The 16,311-nt window shown below is 47.7% G+C and overlaps 1 protein-coding gene across 2 annotated transcripts in view; it reads right to left on the bottom strand.

Annotated features, from left to right (window-relative positions):
• Positions 1-291: 291 nt before the first annotated feature.
• Positions 292-16,311, bottom strand: part of PPFIA1 (PTPRF interacting protein alpha 1) — a 91,173-nt gene continuing 75,153 nt past the window's right edge. For both annotated transcript variants that reach the window (XM_047877133.1, XM_047877132.1), the window contains 7 exons: positions 10,227-10,402; positions 10,025-10,122; positions 7,442-7,617; positions 6,516-6,584; positions 4,757-4,922; positions 2,469-2,538; positions 292-1,411 (listed from right to left, as the gene is read on the bottom strand). In XM_047877133.1, the coding sequence (XP_047733089.1) occupies positions 2,480-2,538; positions 4,757-4,922; positions 6,516-6,584; positions 7,442-7,617; positions 10,025-10,122; positions 10,227-10,402 (744 nt within the window). In that variant the 3' untranslated portion in view covers positions 292-1,411; positions 2,469-2,479. The remainder of the gene's footprint in view (positions 1,412-2,468; positions 2,539-4,756; positions 4,923-6,515; positions 6,585-7,441; positions 7,618-10,024; positions 10,123-10,226; positions 10,403-16,311) is intronic.

Below are 16,311 nucleotides of genomic sequence, written 5' to 3'. Positions count from 1 at the left end.
CCACAGCAGCCACTTCTCAAGGTAACGGCAGCTTATGCTCAGTATTCTTTATTGGCAGTGGGAAACGCTTCACTACTGTATTGAAAGACAGCAATAAATAATACTGTGATAAAAATAGTTCAAAAGTAGACTGTACATACTTTGTTACACAATCAGGAAGTTCACAAAAGATTAATAGAAAAAACAGAACGGAAACGGTCAATTGTACAAGTAAATTAAAAGCAGAAACCAAATGTAAAAAGACATGCCATTTCTCTGTATCAGCTGCATAATAAATAACACACCATGATCTGAGCACATTTCTTGCTGGCTTTTTAATATGCCGCGTAAAAAGTAAGTTACATTTGCTACTTCTATAAACCGAAATGGCTGTCGCATCAAAATCTACAAATGGACGATGAGGTCCACTCTTTAAACATGTTTACAAACAAATGTAAAAAGTTGATTTCCGTAAGAACAATAAGGCCTTTATTAGAGTGGCACTACATTATTTCCAGGATCTTGCGCCCTCCTCCTGGGTGGGCACCCAGCACCCTGCCCCGCGGTGGGAGCCCAGTGCTTCCTCCTGATTGGTCCTCTGAGAGTTCTGGGGCCAGGGAGCTCGGGGTGCCCAGGCCCCCCTGCCCAGGCTTTCTGGGTCCTCAGCTCCCGGGTCCTGCCGGTCACTCCAGGCAAAAGCTGCCCAAGCCCCCAGGGACAAGGCTCTGAAAGGGCTCACCGGTCCTAGGAGATGCTCGTAGTGTTGCGATAACCCTTCCGCTCCCAGTTTTATTAGCTGATATTTAACACCAGATATTTTTAATCTGTTCACACTGCAGAATAAAGCATTTCTTGCTAGAAAAAGTGTAGTTAAGGTCAGTCATTAAAATACAACAATTGCTCAAAATTAAGTCTGATTATTTCAAAATGATTGTACGTGACATTTGTAAAGGAAAATGCACGCTGTGTCACGATGATTTTACAAACGCGGTAAAATCCTTTTCTCTGTCAGGGTTTATTAATAAAAAATTAAACAATGATAATTACAATAAATGCATAATTTACAAAAGCCCTATATTTGTTCATAGGATTTATACATACAAGCATTACAAGTACATTCGTTTGAAAGACTAAACTCAGACAGAAGAACATGAATTGATTGGAAAGGATATTTATAGCCTGGATATACATGAAAAAGTAAGTAACTATATAAAAGAAGTCATAAGTTTACATAAATATAAGAAACATTAAATTCTAAAATATTTTCTCTATGGTATTCATGAATTCTTCACTAATTAAAAACTCTGTAATAAAATATCTCAGGGTCCATATAACAAGTATTAACAGATTAAAGATCCCGCTGAACTTTACAACATAGTCCCCTCCGGACTCAGAGTGCTGCATGATCACCGGTAGAAGTAGTGTGGGTAAACTGGAAAATAAAAGCAAGAGAACGACTCTTAAGACAGCAGCCCGAACAGCACCTTCCAGGGCCCCAGGTGGGACCCAGCACACGCGCCCCTCCCTTCCTGTTTTAAGCGCTTCGAGAATTTAGAGAAAACATGAACATTTTGCATATCGAGAATTCTTTGATTGACTTCATTCTGGCATACGACTAAAAGTTACCAATTAAAAAAAAAAAAAAACATACAGAATCCAATCAAATATTCTTTTTTTTAAAGATTTTAAGTCATCTCCACACCCAATGTGGGGCTCAAACTCACTACCCCAAGATCAAGGGTTGTAGGCTCCACCTCCTGGGCCAGCCAGGAGCCCCCACCAATCAAATATTGTGGCTGAGACAGGAAAACAGAAGAAGAGCAGAACAAAGCCGCCCCGCTCAGAGCAGGGGAGAAGAGGGCTGGGCTCCTGGGCCCACACCCGAAATCTCCATGTTCAAACTCAGCCCCTCAGATGGTAATGCTGTTCCGTTTTTAAAAACCAATCTCTCAACTGAGAGGCTATCGCCGTCACTCACGTGATGACGGTATTGAATCCGCTGGGGCCTGGTTCATTCGGGAAGGTGTATTTAAAACAAGCCCGCCAGCGCCTGCCGACCTGGGAGCTCCACCAGGCCAGGCAGAGGCGAGTGCCACGTGCTCCCGAACACCGGGGCGGGGAAGGGGGGGGTGGGGGCAGTGGTCATCTCAGCTCAGAGCAGCTCCCTTCTGCTCCGGCTGCAATCCTGCCTCCCTACCCCAAAAGACATTAGCAGACGTTGAAGCCAAACTTCTGTTGTTTAAGGAAAGAGTGGAAATACAGTTTTCCCCTGAAAAACTGAGGCCACACCAACCTCTTTGTTAAGTGTAATAAGCACACACAAACCCCAGGATCCTCTTAGCAGGTGCAGAGAGGCTCGTGTTGTGCGTGTGTGTATTTCTCAAAGTCCCTAAGTGAACCTGCGTGGGCTCTCCTGGCGCCCAAGGACATCGCGTGGACAGGACACGGGTGCCCGACTGCGGCCTGCACGGACGGTGCCCTCTACTCACCACAGGGGGGGTCAGCAGGAGTAAGTCCTGACTGTGGCGGAATCCAGCCTCTGCGGTCCCGAAACGCTGCCTGCTCCGACCAGCAGCACGAGGGGCGGCGTGCAAACACAGCATGCGGTTAGTCTCAAAACGTCACACGAGAGCACTAGTACAGCCGCGCACATTCTAACCCACAGCAGCACCCACCGAGGGCTCCCGGGGCACCTCCGAGTGGGGTTCTCTCCACCCCGAGCGGCCTGGGGACTCCCTGGGAGTTCGCTCTAAAACAGCAACGGGGCGGCAGATGCCAGGAGAACAACTTCGCCGCGTCCATCTGCACGCGTGACGACTCCTGACACGGTAACTCTCTTCCCCCTAAACCCTCTAGAGTTCTCGACTTTTCCGGACTTTTCCCTCAGCCCTAACGATCCTCTGTAAGGAGAGTATGCGGTGAATGACCCAGTGAATGCCAGCGGCCCACTGAAGGGTGAAGGTAAACCGAGTCCAGTGCCGTCCTGATGCCCGCTCTGCCCTCCCCGGAGGGGGTGCGGGACAGCGACTCGGCCAAGAGCACTGAAGCCCGGCCTCGGCTCCTGCCGGAAACAGCGTGAAAACAGAGGCTTCTGTTGTCAACAAACGCCCTGCACGGCTAAGTTTTCCAACCTCCGCAGCGGGTGTGTGTGGCTCCCGAGTCCATGTTCCGTGTTCCGGCAGGTTCCGCGGGAACACAGCCTGTCAATATTCGGCTGAGGTATCGGGGAGCGAGCTGTGCCGCCGGCGGCCGCGGGCCACCTGGATGAGCCCCCGACGCGGAGGTCCCGGGAGACCCGCCGCGGCCCCCCCGCACTCATTCTGCTTTAGGAAGCCACGAAGACGCCCGCTGTGCTGGCTTTGCTCAGTCACCACACGAGGGTGTGGAGCCCCCTGCCACGCGACACGCTCCCCACGCCTTTTTCTAGAGTCATGTTTACCCGAACTCTAATCCAAACATCACCGTTGACACTTAACCCGCAAGACGTGGTTTTTGAAGATGGAGATGGTAATAAGGCCGTGAGGAAAATCAGAGGGCGGTCAGGGTAGCCAACCAGCGGAGGCTAAGTTACAACGAAAACTTATAAAAATTATCTATGGGCTCCACGAGGAAAATGCTATTTTTTAAAAAGTTGGGTTTTTCCCTCATTAAGTATATTACTGAAGTCTGGCAAAGAGAAAGAGTTTTTTAATGAAAATGCTGCCCTCACTCAAAGCTCAGTAAAGGCCTTACATAAGTTACTTTCCCTGGTTTTTACAGAGGAGAGCGAGAGCAAAACTCACAAACCCAAGTACGGGCAGGGCTAATAGCAGGAAACTGTAACAACCACACCGTACGATTCCTACAACCACGTCCTTCGTACAGTTTTCCAAGACCATCGAGGGTGAGCGTGATTGTCTGTGACAGGCCTACCGCTGCAGTGGCCCGCGGGACATGCCTGACCCTGTCCAAAAGCTTCCTGTGAGGGACTCACTGAGCCATCACAGCCAACCAACGAGGAAGACACCAGGGCGACGACCACTCTACAGACGGGGACGCTGAGGCCCAGGGCCCAAGGCCATGCACCTCCCTCGTGGCAGAGCCGGGCTCTAACCCAGGCATCTGGCTCCCGATGCGGTCACTGAGTGGGGCATAATCGGAGCCGGGAGATCGGCCTACAAATCACTCAACTCATCAGCCGTGGCCGCAAAGCAGAAGGATGGTCAAGGGCTGATCGCCGGCCTGACCCGACGTGGCGACTACACAGCCGATGTGGGTTCCACAGGACGGGCCGCGCTCCGTGAGGACAGCCCAGGCTCGCCCTCTTCCTTCTCTCCGTCCTCTTATGACATGTACTGACACGGAGAAGCAGCACAGGGACGGAGGTGGGAACTGTGCTCCAGACACTCCTCCAGTGTGGAGGGCAGTCCTGGGGGGGAGGGGGAGGGGGGAGCGCGGCTTGAAAGCCACCGCGCTGCCATCTTATAAACGAGCGCCCTAGGGCCGCCCATCACATACGTAGCTTTTGCAAGCGTGGGTGCTGGTCCGACGCTCGGGGGACACCCACGAAGCCTAGCTTCAGTAGTTGGAAGAATACGCTAATATTCAACCAGATAGGAACGTTAAAACAATCTCTATCGCCGTGAGACTTTGAGAAGCAGAATTGGGGTTAATCTTAGAGCATTCAAGCCTGAGCACGCCACAGCACCCGAACGCCTTGTTACGCATCAGGTCGTTCCAGCCAACGAGCCTCCTGTGCCACCGCCGAGGGGCTGGGGCAGCGTGGGACGTCACGTACCGTCCAGCTGTATCTTCTTTGGCTGCATAGAGGGTGAGGACAGAGAGGAAGTGACCCGGAAATTTGCGGGGAGAGTCTCTGCAGACCCAGCAGCCAAGCCACGAACGTCCTTTGGTCTGAATTTTTTTCTCCAAGAAGGTGCCCTCCTAAAGCTTTTATCATCATCCTGGGAAATAAAAGACAAAAATATATAGTAAAGTTACCAGCCCTTGAAAATGACCTCACTCCGCAGTTTTGTTTCCACGTATTTACCCCCATTCCTGACAGCCACCGGGCCGCCTGCCCAGACGGGAGCCCCAGGGGGTAAAGGGAGGCAGGGCCACACTTGTGCCGGGACCCTGATGGGCACAAGTCAGGACAGTCCTGGGCCGCCTGGGCCTGCTCCACTGTCTACGTGAAATCACCTTCCTGCTGTAAAAGATACTACGTTTTTGTTCTCAGAACGGTCTTCAGGCTGCGGACAGTCCCGCGGCGCCCTTTCGCTTGCCCTGTTCTCGTCACACCAAGTGTTCTTATGGCAACGAAGACAGTCGTAAGTAGTGGTGTGGGAGTAAATCGGTCCTGGTTTTGTATAAGGAGAAAGCAACATTTTGTGTCTTTTCAAATAAACGACTGAAACCTTCCCCCAGAGCACAGGGCCCTGGATTGTGGTGAGATATCCTGCTGCCCCCAAAAACACAACTTACAGGCTCTATTCCCAGGCTGCAGCCAACGTGTTATGATGCGAAAAATATTTCTGAAGAGTATCAAAAGTCAAATAGCAAAAAGTAAAACAACCGAACCACCCATCTCTGTGAAAATATTGGTTTCTCAATAGCTCATTTGTTTTTTTTATTTTTTTTAAAGTTTATTTATTTAGTTTTGAGAAAGAATCAGCATGAGTGGGGGAGGGACACAGGGAGAGAGGGAGACAGAATCCCAAGCAGACTCAGCAGTCAGCGCGGAGCCAGACGTGAGGCTGAAACTCACAACTGTGAGATCATAACCTGAGCCAAAACCAAGAGTCAGATGCTTAACCGCCTGAGCCACACAGGTGTCCCTGTTTTTTATATTCTGAGAGAGAGAGAACGAGTGTGTGTGAGCGAGGCGCAGAGAGAAAGAGGGACAGGAGACCCGAAGCAGGCTCCACGGTGACAGCAGCGAGCCCAATGCAGGGCTTGAACTCACAAACAGGGGGATCATGACCTTAGCGGAAGTCAGACACCTAACCGACTGAGCCACCAGTAGCCCTAATGGCTCGTTTGTTAATAAATTAAGAGCAAAGCTTAAGTTGTAAAGTAAAATTATCTCCACATTTGCAAGAGTTATCTGATACGTGGCTCCTACAAATTTAGTAATCTACATTTATTTTTTATTAAAAAAAAATTTTTTTTAATCTTTATTTGTTTTTGAGAGAGAGACAGACAAAGCATGAGCAGGGGAGGAACAGAGAGAGAAGGAGACACAGAATCTGAAGCAGGCTCCAGGCTCCAAGCTGTCAGCACGGAGCCCGATGTGGGGCTCGAACCCACAAACTGTGAGATCGTGACCTGAGCTGAAGTCAGACGCTTAACTGACTGAGCCACCCACCTAGGCGCCCCGACATTTATTTTTTGTTTTAAAGATTATACTTTTAAGTAATCTCTATACCCAACATGTGGCTTGAACTCACAACCCTGAGATTAGGAGTCCCATGCTCCTCCAACTGAGCCAGCCAGGTACCCCCAAATATTAATAATTTACAGTTAATGGAAATTTAGTTATTAGGTGGAAAACTTACTTCGTCGAATCTTCTGTCCGTCCCCATGACCAAAAGGTTGTTAAACTCCCTTTCCAAGACGGCACGAGCCTGAAATCATAAACCAACAGCCCAAAAGTTATGTCAATCTAAAGGATGTTAGCATATCGCAATTATTTTTAAACCAAGACTGGAAAAATTAAAAAAAAAAAACCCAAGGGATAAATGCCTTGAATCCTAATACTGTATTTTAAATAAGGATTTTAATGTGAAGTCCATTAATGGGCTTTATTTATTTTTGAGAGGCGGGGGGGGAGACAGAGCTGAGCAGGGGAGGGGCAGAGAGAGATGGAGAGAGAGAATCCCAAGCAGACTCCACGTGGTCAGCACAGAGCCTGACATGGGGCTCAAACCCACAAACTATGAGATCAAGGCCTGAGCTGAAACCAAGAGTCTGGTGCTTAATCGACTGAGCCCCCCAGGAGGCCTACGGGAATGGGCCTTTGGGGAGAGGGGTCCATGCTCCCTGGGAAATTAGACCAGGGTGTCGTGGTGGGGGGGGGTGGTGTTTCCAGTGGGGAGACTGAGGGCGTTCCCAAAGGTGTATAGTGTTCTGAAGAAGAATAAAAACTTCCTGACTCTCCAGTGAGCCCATGAGTCAAAAAAAATTCCACAGGGAAATCAGAAACAGAATCCATGAAACTTCCATGTGACACACGGAAGTAAGAGTGCTTCTCTCTCCATGTAAGGGCTCAATGCACACCAGGCTCACGAGCCTGTGACGGGAAGGGACAGGCAGAGCTCAGGCAGGAGGAGGCAGCACCATGGACTCCGGGCCGCACAGCACAGCCCAGGCTCGAGGAGAGAGGCCTAGCTGTGCGGTGTAGCCACACGCTGCCTCGCTCAAATACAGGGCGCAGGGTCTCCAGCAGGAAAGCGGCGGGCAGGCACGGCCGGCCCGGCGTCACCTGTGTGTTCTGGGTCGGGATCTGAAGCAGAAGCGCCAGGGCGTTGAAGTCGAAGGTCTCATCTAAGGCCATCAGCGCACCGTGAACGCCACTCTCTACGAGATTGTTCGCAAACTCTTTAAGGCCAATCGACAGGACCCAGCGAATCACTCGGTCATTGCTCCAAACCAGCACATCTGCAGACAGTAAACACCGATGGTCAGAGCGGCTGCAGAAAGCTCTCTCCATCACATCCACACCCTGTAACGCAGGACAGGGATCCCCGCTGTGCGCCCTGAGCCTCCGGGTCCCGACCCAAGGCGTGACCCAAACAGGCACGGAGGGCACCGCCAGGTGGGCAGACGGCCCCTGCTGCGCTCACACGCTGTCATCCTGGCCCCTCGCCAGCCTCATGCAAACTGTCCCGTCGGAACCCACTCCTCGAGGAAACTCTCAAACAAGGAAGTTCTCATGCACACTGACTTTCTAGAGAATACAAAATGACCAGGGCCCAGGCATTGGGAACCAGAAGGACACACGAGGCACGACTATGCTTCATCTACAGACTGCGGGTCTGCTGGAAAACCTTCCTCCCATCAGACGTGTTGGCCCCGTGTCTGGGCACCTTGTGGCTTGAACACGAACCTCTCAGTTACAATCGTGAAGCCCGTTTTCTTGACTCATTGGGAAACCAGAAACTTGAAGATACTCTCCAGCATATTAGAGACTGTGAGGGGAGACCTCATGTTTATGCAAAGTAATAAATATTGCATTTGCATTAGGAGAGATCTAAAAATCACCAGATGATCACCAGTTACTTTGAAAGACTGCTTCTGTCAACCGTGAAAAGATTTAAAATGGAAGTACACAATACATGAAACACATTTACCTAGTTCATTTCCAAGGTCCTCTTCTAGGTAAAAGGACAGATATACACACACGGACACACGAAAAATACTTACAGATCGTTACTACGTTTATATGTTACATATGTTATATTATATATGTACAGAACCTGTATCACAGATATTGTCTTATGGTGTTTCTTGTGACTCGCACTAACTCAATCATGGCTAGACTATCCTTCAAATGGGCTATCTTCCCAGACATTTTTTTTATGCTTATTTACTTTTGAGAGAGAGACAGAGACAGAGTGGGGGGGAGAGAGAGGGGGAGCGCGAGAAAGCGTTGGGGCAGAGAGAGAAAGAGTGCAAGACACAGAATCCCAAGCAGTCTCCAGGCTCCAAGGTGTCAGCACAGAGCCCAACGCGGGGCTCAAACTCATGAATCACAAGATCGTGACCTGAGCTGAAGTCGGACGCCCAACCCATCTGAGCCACTCAGGCTCCCCTCCAGCCACATTTTTTTAAAGTTTATTTATTTCAAAATAGTTTTTTAATATTTATTTTTGAGTGGGGGGGGGGGGACAGAGCGAGAGGGAGACACAGAATCCAAAGCAGGCTCCAGCATGTGAGCTGTCAGCATAGAGCCTGACACAGGGCTCAAACACACGAACAGTGAGATTATGACCTGAGCCAGAGTCAGACGCTTAACTGACTAAGCCACGCAGGTGCCCCCTAAGTTTATTTCTTTGACAGACAGCGACAGTGAGAGCTGGAGCAACAGGGGGAGGGGCACAGGAAAGGAGGGAGGGAGAGAATCCCAAGCAGGCTCCACACTGTCAGCACAGAGCATGACACAGGGCTTGAACCCACGAACCCTGAGCTGAAACCAAGAGGTAGATGCTCAACCGACTGAGCCACCCAGGTGCCCCCTCCGTAACCACACTTTTACCTTTCTTTCTTAGTAAACACGAGGGATGAAAACAGCACTCACAGGACGGTGGTAAGGATTAAATAAATTAACCTTTGTGCTTGGAGTTGGTAAGTCCGATCTGCTATTACCATTCTTAGTGATTTCTTTATACTGAAAATTTGGGGAGAGGTTACGTTGAGCTTAATCGTTAACGTCTTGTCGCAAAACAAACTACTACACTTGCTCAGTTAGAGGTGCCCTGGGTGTTGCTGTCTTGGCTGAGCACCATGTCCTCTCATACGCCCCTGGGCCTGCTCCCTCCTCGAAATGCCTCTGCCTGCTCCCCCGCCCCCGCGCCCCAGAAGAGGCCCCCCACCCTGTCTGCGAGGCCCAAGTGCCCCGCTGACCCCATACCGCTCCCTCATCCACAGGAAGAAGAACCACGCTATGCTACTGTGGGCCCCTCGAGTCCTTGGAGAGACAGCCAGGGCAGTACTTTTCACACTCACACCAAGACGCACACAGCAGGGGCCTGTTCACCTCTGCTCTGTTGCTCTCTAATGGTGTGTAGCAGCTTTTCTGAACAAAAGAGGATGTGTATCCTCGTAAGAGGAAATGTCTAAGGTCATAGGAAGAATGTTTACCCGGAGACCCTGAACCTACAGACTGACGTTAAGCACGAGAAAATGGGCACAGGGTCTCTGGCCGCAGAAAAGGATCATCTCTCCCTCCTCTGTAATGATTCCAGACTACTTTTTTCCACTTCAAGCCTTTCCTGATTTTTTTAAAAAGTAGGAAATCACCGAGGCTGTTCACACACGCTGCATGAATTGAATGCCATGTACTAGCCTTTTACTTCACTCTGGCTTTCTTCTCTTTTTCTCTCTAGCTCTTTACGGTCGTAATTCAACCTTCGCAGGCACATAATTCCGCACTGGAAACTGTTTCTGTTACCAAAAACCAAAAACAAAACAAAACAAAACACAATTAGCCGTGGCAGTGGGCAAACATCTCTTAGCCAACCAGGAAGGGCCAACGTGCAGCAGCACACCTGTGGAAGCTGTCGACCATCTTCAGCTGCCCTCGGAGGTCCTTCTTGGTCAGGTGGTCCAGCATGCGCGCGTCCACCAGGCACTCCATGAAGTAGCTGCGGTACTGCGCGAGGCCCAGGCTGGGCAGCCACTCGTTGCCGATCCACTCGTGGTTCATGTCCCCGTATGCCAGCGTCTGCTCGCGATAATTAAGAACATCAGTTCAGGAAAAAAAAAACCAAAAAACAGAGAGGACGTCGCAAGGGTCATTTAAATCATCTTTACACTGAATTTTTAATCTGTTACGTATTTTCAAAGGCCAACCCAATAATATGGCTTTTTATAATTTCAAAATAATTTGATCTCCTACTTACTGACTTAAATTTTCTATTAAAATTGTACACAAAGGAAATTCTACCATTAAAAATCTACAACTCATTTGTGCTAATGCATATAATGTAATCACCAAACCACATTAAACCTGTAACTGATTACATGTTAGCATTCTGAAACAGTTTTCATAGGTAATAATATAACAACAAAGAATGATCACGACTCATGAACAAGTTTGAAGGATCAATCCAGCTCAACTCATTAGAACTATCTCTGGCTTTAATTTTATGTTTAACACTTTGTTTTCCATATTTCCTTAACAAAATATTTGTTAATTTCAAAATCAGTTTTAAAAAGTGAATACAAACATAGATTTAAAAGAAGACATGAACCCATTAAGACCGAGAGGAGAGACGGTTAGAAGACCTCCCTTTCCCCGTGGTTGAGTAGCTGACTGAGCAGGTGAGCCAGAATGATAGGCTCCCAAGGACGGAGAAGCCCTGAGCGGCACCATCAACTAGCCCAACCCAATTGCCGTGAGAGCACTCTAGCCAACAGCAACAGTGCACACAGAATGTTCCCCAACACAGACAAAGCTCCACGTGTTTAAAGAGATTGAAATCATACCAAATATATGTCCCCTGACCTCCACAGAATTAAATTAGAAAGCAATAATGAAAAGAGATCTAGAAAACTCCCAAATATTTGGAATTAGCACACTTCTAACTGACCCACGTGCCAAAGAAGAAATCACAAGGGAAATGGGAAAAGCTTTTGAATTGAATGAAAGTGAACACACAAGGGGCATCTGGCTGGCTTGGTCAGTGGAGTGCGCTGCTCTCAATCTCAGGGTCATAGGTTCAAGACCCATGTTGGGTGTAGATGTTACTTAAATAAAATCTTAAAAAAAAAAAAACATAAAGAAAGCACACACACGATATATTCATAAACTGTGGGACGCTGCACTAGCTGCGGGAAATTTATAGTATTAAGTACTTAGTTATAAATGAAGGTCGCAAATCAATAATGTAAGATGCTACCTTAAAAAATCTGAAAAAGGAGAACAAAGGAAATTCACAGCAAACAGAAGGAAGAAAATAAAAGAGCAGAAATCAATGAAACAGAAACCAGAAAAATACTAGAAAATAAAACAATGAAAGTAAAACCTAGGTCTTCATAAACATCAGTAGAATGGAATGACCCTACCCAGAGTGATTAAGAAGAAAGATATAAGTTATCTACATCAAGAATGAAAGACCCTACAGACACTGAAATCACCATACATCAGTACAGACCCTGCAGACACTGAAATCATTGTACATCAGTACAGACCCTACAGACACTGAAATCACTGTACATCAGTACAGACCCTACAGACACTGAAAGGGTAATAAGGGAAAATTGTAGACAGCCGTAAGCAACCTGGATAAGACAGGCAAGTTTCTTGAAAGACATAATCTACGAAAGCCACTCGGAAAGAAACTGGTAACCTGTACCTGACTTTGTAGCTATAACCCACAGACACACACACATGCACATCTCTACCTCAAATGCTCTTGCCATTGATCTCTACCAAACATTTATGAAAACAGTACCAATTCTACATAAACTATTACAAAAAAAGTGAAGAAGAAATACCTAGCTCATTCTATACGAGCAGCATTATTTTGACACTAAAACCAGACAGATTATAAAAAAAAAAAAAACAGATCAATAGCATTCATAGACAGAGATGCAAACTTCCTTAACAAAACATTAGCAAATCGAATCAGTAATAAGTGAAAAGAATATGATATCATGACAAGTGGAGTTTATCCCAGTAACATAGCTTGGGTCAATATTTAAAAGTCAAGGAAGTTCACCGTACCAATGTACTGAAAAGAAAAAACCACAGAGATGTGGGAAACGTGTGTGACCAAATCACTCATCTATGGAAATCTCAGCAATCTAGAAACTGAAAAGATGGCTGCCTTGACCTGATAAAGGGCTTCTACAAAAAAATGTGGAGCTGAATGCACACTAGTGGTGTAAGACTGAATGCATTTTCCCTAAAATCAGAAACAAAGTTAAGGATGTCTGCTCCCACCACTTCCATTCAGTACTGCACCAGAACTCCCAGCCACTGTGGTAAGGCAAGAAAAAGAAATCAAAAGCACATGGGTTGGAAAAGACATAACACTGTCCTGATTTGCATATGACTTGATTACCAACACAGAAGATGAATACAGGACAGCTATCAGAACTAACAGGACCTGTATTATTAAATACTAAAAAAATGAGCTGGAGATGGAGATTTTTAAAAATACCATTTATAATATTGTGAAAAACTATGAAATCCTTTGGGATACATCTAACAGAAAATGTGCAACATTTGTGCCATGAAACAGAAGTAAACACATTATAAGTATATGCACACATATCAAACAAAGGCACTGGATTTCTTCGGTGCAAGAAGGCAAAGCTACAGTCACAGGAATTCTGTAGTTACCTTATGGAATCCTTGGAAATATTAACTCTCAACTACCACCATGTTGTGTCTTGAAAATACAGCCTCTTATCTAGTATTCACACCAAACAAACTATAGAAGGAATGAGTCAGATTTCAGTAAGAATGCTCAAATTCAATAGAAGAAAACTGTGTGTCACTACTTTCTGTAAATAACCATGAGTGAGAAAAGCATCGAATGTTTTTGGCAAATTGTCACAATGTCATGTTTTTTCACTCTTTCCAACCTCACTCTCAATATCACAGACCTGACCCTTAGGGCGTGAATAGCCATCACTGCTTTCTTGCTTCTGTTCATGTATTCTTACATGGACACAAAATGCAAAGAAATTTCTAAATAGTCTCATGGGAGCAGAGTCCTCCTTCACGTTGTTCACATACTCTGGTCCCACTTGTTAAGTGGCCCATAACACATGCTCCCGGAGGACCCAGGCTCAAAACCGGGGAGACCCACACCTCCCGGGCTGCTGTCACAGCCTTCTGAAGAAAGCATACGACAGGGATCTCTCATGGTCAGAGAACACTCGGGCCGCAAGAGACTGCCGCTGCACAGGCTCTATTTTCTCCAGCACCGGAATGGTCACAAAGCCAATTCAGCTTTGCGACCTCTGTAAAACATGACAGGTGAGGGCAGGTGTTACCAGCAAGCAGCTCAGTTTTGCACGGGCAGTACACGGCCGGTACTTGCTAAATGAAGGCATCAGGGACTTGACCACACCTGGAAGTCTGCTTCCCCTGAGTGCCCAAGCGCATCTCCAGCTCCCCCTTGGCTTAAGAGCTGGTCGCTATGTCAGAGCCCGGGGAAGGCACACTCTATGACCGCTGCCCTTGGCGGCAGGGGGCAGGCGCACAGAGACCAGGACGCCTCTTCGTTCTCCTCTCGTCTAGAAGACGGATGGAGTGAAAACCATCCTTGCTTATGCTGAAGACTGAGTGGGGGCTAATTCTGGCGTCACTGGCACGGCTCATCCTTGTTTACGTTTCCACTGCAAAGAGCAAACATTCGGCTTATTTCATTTACACATCCCACCCCAAGACAGGGAATTTCATACTTAGTTGCTGCCAGAGCTCTTCTTCTTAGTGTGGAAGACGCTGATGTTGAAGCAATTATGAAATGCACCCTTTTCAATTCACTGATGGCCATTATTGGCCCCATAAAGAAACATCTCAGCAGGCTAAGTGATTAATGATATTTATCTAGAGTATTGGCACAGAGGGCTTAGATCAAACGGTTGAAGAGGGAACGCATGGAACATTAGAGTCACTCTCCTCTTTTGCTTTTTATTTTTTTTTTTTTTTCAACGTTTATTTATTTTGGGGACAGAGAGAGACAGAGCATGAACAGGGGAGGGGCAGAGAGAGAGGGAGACACAGAATCGGAAACAGGCCCTAGGCTCTGAGCCATCAGCCCAGAGCCCAACGCGGGGCTCGAACTCATGGACTGCGAGATCGTGACCTGGCTGAAGTCGGACGCTTAACCGACTGCGCCACCCAGGCGCCCCCTCTTTTGCTTTTTAAAAAGTGATACGGGGCACCTGGGTGGCTCAGTTGGTTAAGTGACTGACTTCGGCTCAGGACATGATCTCACGGTTCGTGAGATCAAGCCCCACATCAGGCTCTCTGCTGGCAGTGCAGAGCCCGCGTCAGATTCTCTGTCTCCCTCTGTCTCTCTGTCCCACCTTGCATTCTCTCTGCCTCAAAAATAAACATTAAAAAAAGTTTAAAAATAAAAAAAAAATTTTTTTTAAGTGATAATACGTGCTTCATTTTAGGAGTACAAATAGAGAAAAAAAGGTGTTTCAAGCATCAACTGGAAATGAGAAAAATTCAGATGTAAGAGGAGTTTGATTGTTTTTGTTGACATACAATTATCCTCTGCGGATCCTTGAACACGACACCATCAGTAAGAACTGACTGGCTGCAGCCTGCAGCCCTCGAAACCTAAAACCTTTTCTAGCCCTAAGACCTAACAGTACGTCAGGCGGCAACGTTACTGGAATCCGGGTAGGAGACCACTGCTTTTTAATCAAGCTGCCCAAACAAGGCTGCAAGAGAGTCGTGCCGGAGCTTTTTGTGAGCCTGGAGAACGAGGAAGCTGAAAATTCAAATGTACGATTTGCAAGCAGAGGCTTCATTTCTGAGAACCCCGGGAGTAAGAAAGCCTCTCAACGGACACAGCGGCAGGACGGCATGGAGCGACACGCTGATGCCCAGACGGGGAGGGAGGGCCCCCTGTGCCACCTCTCGTGCCAGGTATTTATCGGAACATCTCCCGTCAGCACGCCTTGGGAGAAGTGTCAGCCCACCGGGGACGGCCTTCTATGATCCCAGGAGCTGCCAGGGCCCAGGCACGGTGTGTGACAGCCACCGGCCAAACAAAGCGACGTGTGTTTTAAGCAGAATTAACCGTGGTGCCCCATGAGAAAGGTTCAAAATTGTCCATGAGACGTACTCTTTTAATCCTATGCTTTGCTCTAAGACTTTAAATCACCAATGATATTCGGCATAAAGTAAGATGTTAAAAACGTCAAGAAAAGTCAATTACAAGCTTTCACACTCCAGCTCTTTTGCTGCTGTACATATAGTGAAGAGTATATTATAGAGAGTCTCCAACCTGAGCCCAGCTTCCCTCCTCAGCCTCCTGGGGTCACGAGGTTAGGAATGCAAAAGAACACAACTGTTAGTACTGCTGGGCCTGGGCATGCGAGCAGATCAGCTCTGTCGGGAAGGCGTGGAGCGACTGGGTGACAGAGTGAGAAAGTCAAAGCGTCATGCAAAACTCATGCAAAACCACCAATTCCGATTCTCATGCAAGGAGCCGACTCCCCGTGGCAGGCACGTCCATTCAAGGAGACAACTAGGGCCACAATGTGGAGGCCGCGCGCCAAACCGAGGTCTCTCCGGAAGGAGACAGGAGTTCAATCTATTCTAAACAGAGCTAGTCTATCCATTTTAAGTTCCTGGGGAAAATCTAAAATAGAATTCTACTTCACGCATTTCACTAATACCTAAAGGAAGTACTGCTCCGAACAATTTAACGTGAAAGGACATTTTTGTTTCCCACAGAAAAGCCCAGAATCGCGCCGTTCTCGGGGGCGGGAGGAGGGAGCACGGAGGGAGGACAGGCTCGGGGCTGCGACTGACCGTTTGTGGCGTGGCCGTGAGCGTTTCCATCTCTTCATGCGTTAACCAGATATTTCCTGTGGTCTAGGGCGGCCCCAGTGACAACCACATCCAGGGCAAGGGAGGCAGTGACAAAGAGGAAA

The sequence above is a fragment of the Prionailurus viverrinus genome, chromosome D1 (genome assembly GCF_022837055.1).
Source record: "Prionailurus viverrinus isolate Anna chromosome D1, UM_Priviv_1.0, whole genome shotgun sequence".
Taxonomy (NCBI): domain Eukaryota; kingdom Metazoa; phylum Chordata; class Mammalia; order Carnivora; family Felidae; genus Prionailurus; species Prionailurus viverrinus.
The sequence above is the reverse complement of the archived record's forward strand: the minus strand, read 5'-3'. Positions and strand labels throughout refer to the sequence as shown.